Raw genomic sequence first — 6,000 nt, forward strand, 5'->3', positions numbered from 1 at the left:
ACTAAATATGCATTATATGCTGCCCAAATATGCGATGACGTTATTTCTCAATTACAAAATGGAAAGAAATGTGGGCTTTCATTCCCATCAATTTCATCTAACCACCTTCAATCACATAATTTCAAGTACTATATAATCACTTATTTTATGTACTACTTATACTAGAACATGGAGGCCGCAGAGATAAAGTAACACCCTGAAAAAATGCTGTGTGGTAATTTAGTCAAAGTCACTATTTCCATCCTTCCCTCCTTCCTTCAGTGCTTCATCTATCCATCTGTCAATGGAGTCCCAGACCTATGTGTATGTCTATGGCTATTGACCAAAATTAAAGCTTTATTTCACTGTCTTTCTCCTCGACTTTTTTAACCCTGCTGCAGCCTCAGGGAAATGGACAGAGAGGCAGAGAAAGAAAGAGGTGTTTTCTTCCTCCTCCTTATCTGTGTGTGTGTGTGTGTGTGTGTGTGTGTGTGTGTGTGTGTGTGTGTGTGGGTGTGTGTGTGTGTGGACGTAGTTGCGAAAGTGATTCTAAAACAAAAAAGGACACACCATGAATGTAAGGATCTTATTATAACCAGATCATTTCTGTGGAACAAATACTTGATTAACATGTTGTAACAGACCATACACATATGTATACATATATATGTGTATACATGTATACGTATATATTGAAAAGGTGTGCAGCCTAGCTGTGTAACCGATACCCCCTCCCAGTGTGAGTGAAGCACTGGAAGATGGCTTGTTCAGCACCCTCTGACCGAGGTAACGAACGTACCCCCCAAAATCTACACTCAAGACCGTAGCCTGCTTAGGGAGGCAAAAGCCAGGATAACTTAATAACACTAGCCACCGTCATATCACTTATTAAAGGGCCACCACTGGACGAGGAACCCCATGTGGTTGGAAACCTCGCTCGGTTATCGAGGGCAGCTTCAGGACCCTGGCCCTGGTCCCGCCGTTTCTTTGGCGCCGCCCCCTCTGCCGGCGACTCTGTCACATGTGCGTCTGTGTTTTTAGTACTCTGGTTTTTATGTTTTATGTTTTTAATGTTTTTTCTAATGCCTTCTGATTCGGTAATAAAGTTTTATAATCTAATCTAACACTCCTGATTTAGATGCCAATCTGACCCCATTGCTTCCTAATACACAACAGCTAATGTCTAAACATTATAATCACACTGCAACATCATATATGATACATAAGCAGAGCATCAAAACAATGTGAGCCAACCAAGTTAGTAAATCACAACAATACTGAACAACACCATTTTAACCTTAGCTTGTAACAGGAATGTCATTCAAATGTCATGTCTAATTTATTTACTACTGTCAGCCTATCCCAGGGGAAGAGCTCTCTTACCTTTAGGAGACTATGAAGGCCCCACCAGAGATGAGCAACACTGGACTTGGGTTGGAATGTACAAAATACAAACCAGTTTTATTTGGTTTTTACAAAAAGTAAGGTAAAAGCTAACAAAAAATGAATAATAAAAAATAAGTAAAAGATAATACAAAATGTCAGATGTACCAAGCTCAAAAAGAACCAACTTTCTCAAAGAGCAAGAACCCCCCAGAAGCCTCGATCCTTTGTTGTCTCCTCCTATATATACACTTCTCCTTGGTGCTTCTGCAACCTCCGGGTCCCATATAAGGTAGACAACCGATCATTCTTTAATCATCGGTTGTCTTCATCAGCTGTCTTCACCCCCCCCCACCCCCCCGTCTGTCTAGCTCTCATTGAACAGGACGTCTCCCTAACAATCACAAGAGTTAGAGTTTCTGAGTTTAAAACCTTTCTTCTCTGCTGGCTGTCAATCATCAGGTCAGAGTGAGTTCAACCCAAAGTTCACTTATTTCATTAGCTTTCACATTTAGTCAACCTTATAAGCACATATGATTACATTTTTATAAATGATAGAGAAACACATTAAAGCTCATCATCATTGAACTGTTCCTAAACAATATGGGATTACATGTAACGAGTATATTGATATCTGAAAATAAAACACTCTTAGCTCGATAATAAAAAATAGATCATAACTCATCATAGACAATGGAAAGTTAAAAGAGGATAAACCACATGCATAAAAAGGTAAGCAACGCCTGTAACCCTAACCCTTATGTCACAACATAATCAACTTAATAAATTCATTAAAACAAGTTCTGCAAGTTTTGACATGAGCTTTGAAAGTAAATGTCAACACATTTGTTTTGACAAAGCAATAATGATCAGGAATACGAATAGAAATAAAAATAATTCAAACGTGATTTGAAAAGAAAGTTGAAACTGATTGTGAAGCTGTGAAGCAGAAACCAGTTTGAGTCTGTGCATCGAATCAACAAGAAATGAAAAACAGAAAATGACATATGTTGTAACTTTATAAGATTGTGCATTTTCCTGCTCTCTCTGGGTTTTGAATACATTTTTGGAATTTGTGAAACATGTTCAAGTTAACATGGGATGTTACTTTACTGTTTAAACTTTACTTGTAACAGACCAAGGATCTAACAAGTCATTGTCATTGCTCCTATTGAACTGGACGTAGGTAGACATAATTGTTTGTATAACGAACCAGGAAGCAAGGGTACACAGGCTCAGTGAATGGGAAGTGAATGGTGTGGAGGTGGCTCAGTGTGTCAGAGGAGACTTTGTAGAAGGACAGAGTGCCAGCAGGCCAGTCCAGATACACCCCAAGTGTTGGGCAGCCATCAGAAGGAAAATCAATTTCCTTCACCTCATCATTGTGAACGGCACACAGTTGTCCATGTTTTGTATAATACCATAAAGCCCACGATGTGGCACTTTTTCCAAAACTTTCCATCGAACCTCTTCCCTTTCTGTCAATTCTCTTGTATGCAACAGCTGCATAAATATATTTATTATTAGTTGAATCATGATTCCACTCTACCTCCCAGTAATGACGCCCAGATAACTCCTCTTTGCACATCACCTGAGGTAGTGTAGAAAACCTGTCTGGGTGACCAGAATAAGAATGCCATGTGTATGTACTTGTTGCTTTCTTGTTTCCATCAGACAGAACGAGGTAGTTCTGTGCAGTGTTTGGGTCCAGGGTGAGATCACAGGCATCTGATGGAGAGACCAACACAAACTCATTAATTCTGATGTTCAAACGGGTTTCTGGAGGACATTGATTAGTACAGCGTATTTTTGACTCAAAAGCATGAATAAACTTACACCAGGTCAGATCTCTTCTGTCTGTGATCTCTTCAGAAGGAAGGTCTGGTTTTGAAAAAGATTCACTGACCAGATTGCCCTCCTTGTAATGGTAGATGGTTGCTCCTTTGTATTTCTCATTTGGAATGACTGTGATTAGGAACTTGACCCGCTTGTTGCTCTTCTGTGCTCTGGCAAACTCATGGAAAGCTTTGGATTTTTCTCTCAATGTGGTACAAACTTCACTTGAGTAGAACCACTGGTCTTCATTAGTACCCCCTGTTTTAGTGGAGCCCAAGTAGGTGGCCATCACATCAAGGTAGGTATCACCCCTCTTTATGGAGGTGAAAACAAAGCACAGAGCATCATCTACATCTCCAGCAAGAACCTCTCTGTCCAGCTCGGTCTGATTTCGGACGATCTTTACTCTCTCCATGGTATCTACACAGGAACTGATGACGTTGATTTCTCTCTCTTTGTCATCCAGCCACTTGCTTAGTTTTTCTTGAGTGAATGGTGACTTGTCTCTGTCTTCCAATAATTCTTCTAATGAGCTCTCATCTTCTTTACCTTCACGGATGGAGGGGAGTTTCTTCGCCATGGTCTGCTTGAGGTTAGATGCATATTGGTGACACAATTTTTGGAAAGTTTCTAACTCTTCATGAATATATGGAAAATTGTGTACCACTTCGTCTTCCAGAGAATCGTTGCATCTCATTCGTATTTCGCTGAAATCTTCAAGAGCATCCTGCATCTTCCCCACCAGTCCATCGCTGATCCCATCCGTCAGCTCAGCAGCTTCGAGAATCAACTTCTTCAGTGGCATCAGCCAGACCTTCACTGGGACAGCATACTCTCCTTTTTCTCCCAGTAGGCTTGGAAGATCTCCACAGGTCTTCATTGCCTCTTCAAATGTTCCAGGGATGCTTTTAAGGATGAGGTCTCCGAAGAATTTGCAGGAGTATTTATTGGTCAGGTCTTTTTCTCCATTAGTCAGCTTGATGCCAGCTTGCGCGTCAAGACTAAGTGAGAGGATCTTGCTTATCACAGATTTCATGTTGCCATTGATGTCTTGAATGCTGCTGTCGCCTAACTTCTCACTGTCAAACACAAAGAAAGAGTTTGCCCCATAAAGGATGCTCGTGACTACATGTGTTGCCGAGCTGTTCCTAATAACTTTGATTTGCTGGGAGTCTAAGGTTTGATGCTCAATCATTGACAACGTTTTGAAGTGGGTGGTAGATTTGAACCAACACGTCACTCTGCTCTGATTCTTGAATTTCTTCTGATCATTCAGATACATGGCAGATCCTCCAATTTGCATCAGTCCACAGAGGAAACTGGCCTTCAGAGAAGGTTCAACATTCAGCAGAGAGGACTTGGATTTAATGGAGTCAGATTCAGTCATTTCAAATTGACTACTGGGTTGAAGGTTTTCAGTCATCTTCTCTTGTAGAGTTGTATTATCCCACAATGTCAAATCTTTAGAAATTGGAAAACATAAAGCAGGAGGATCATTTCGTGAAAATTTTAAAACAGAAAGAAGAAGAATCGACGACGCATGGTTAAGAGGCAGAGTGGAAAAGGAGGAGGAGGTCCGATATCAGTTGTTGTTTTCTCAAAAAGTCTCAAAACCAAGTAAGTTGTGATTGCGTTTACTAGTATTAATGTTTGAGAAGTTTTTATATAGTTTGCTAATTAATCATGAGATAATGTTGCGGTCCATAATCAAAGCTAGCTAACTAGCTGTTTGATTCCAAAAGCGCAAGTAAGAAGCACGGACAACTTTTACAAGAATAACAACAATTCAACTGTCTTATTTATCACAGGATAATGTATCAGCTACTAATACAGCATGCTTCCCTAAAATTGCTAACTAATGAATGTTCACAACTACGTTATGGCATTAAAAAGCATTTGCTTATTATTTTAATGGTGTGTATGGATGTTAAAACTGAATAGTAAAATGATTTCAAAGTCCCTTTAAGCAAAGCTGTGAAAGGCAGATATGTAGAGAAATATTTAAATAATAATGTAATCTAACACTTACCTGGGATCAGTAAATCCTTCCGAGCATCATAGAGCATTCCTAGGCTGAAAGGTCGACCCAGGGCAGCAACGTTGAGATCTGAGTCCATTTCTCCAACCTGATGAGAAAAGTGACCACACAGCTTCCAGTACTTCATTTACACTGTTAAGTATGTTGAGTGTTGAGAGTTGACAGACAAAAACAGATATAGTTTCACACAGACTGGAGTTCAGTTAAACTCTAAATGTACATCTGTTTCTGTCTCTGTGCACCCAGCCTGTCCTCACCTGGTGAAGTTGTGTAGATCAGATCAGTTGTGTGAGAGTCTTCTTGATGTCCAAAAGGAGCTTCCAGTGTGATGATCTGTGATGTTGTCAGATTACTTATATCCTGTCAGTCTCTGCTGCCGACTCCTCCCATGACACGCCTCCAGACTTGACCACCCCCAGGTCTGAGCCTGGCTCCACCCACTGCAGCATTTTGAAACCCGCTCTTTGACAGGACCTCTTTAAAGTAAAGACAGACTGACAGATTAACACTTTGTTCTGTAGAGAACAGAGAAATAATGAGACAGGCAACAGAAACAAAGAAAAGTTAAATATGTGCAATTCCAGGTCAGCATGACACTTTGTCAACTTGTTCTCATGGCTGAAATTAAATGAAACATGTGGACTCTGGCCGTTTACAGTTCTGAACGTTGGTAATGTCAGTCCATTTTATGCATCCACATGTTCTTCAGTCCCTGTTGATGTAAACATACAAACTCAATCCTCCATTCTTAACTGTACCAACAC

The 6,000-nt window shown here is 40.3% G+C and overlaps 2 protein-coding genes across 10 annotated transcripts in view; one reads left to right on the plus strand and one right to left on the minus strand.

The window, feature by feature from the left end:
• dlgap4b (discs, large (Drosophila) homolog-associated protein 4b) overlaps positions 1 to 6,000 on the plus strand; it is a 100,115-nt gene that overhangs the window by 51,167 nt on the left and 42,948 nt on the right. The window lies entirely within an intron of this gene.
• On the minus strand, positions 1,724 to 5,628 carry LOC116385534 (stonustoxin subunit beta-like). The gene is made up of 4 exons (XM_031851076.1): positions 5,494 to 5,628; positions 5,228 to 5,324; positions 3,199 to 4,659; positions 1,724 to 3,090 (listed from the first exon to the last, which is right to left on the minus strand). Exons 2-4 carry the CDS (start codon positions 5,313 to 5,315, stop codon positions 2,531 to 2,533), a joined length of 2,109 nt encoding a protein of 702 aa, XP_031706936.1. The 5' UTR covers positions 5,316 to 5,324; positions 5,494 to 5,628; the 3' UTR covers positions 1,724 to 2,530.

The sequence above is a fragment of the Anarrhichthys ocellatus genome, unplaced genomic scaffold (genome assembly GCF_004355925.1).
Source record: "Anarrhichthys ocellatus isolate YVR2014 unplaced genomic scaffold, GSC_Weel_1.0 scaffold1, whole genome shotgun sequence".
In the NCBI taxonomy this organism is placed as follows: Eukaryota; Metazoa; Chordata; class Actinopteri; order Perciformes; family Anarhichadidae; genus Anarrhichthys; species Anarrhichthys ocellatus.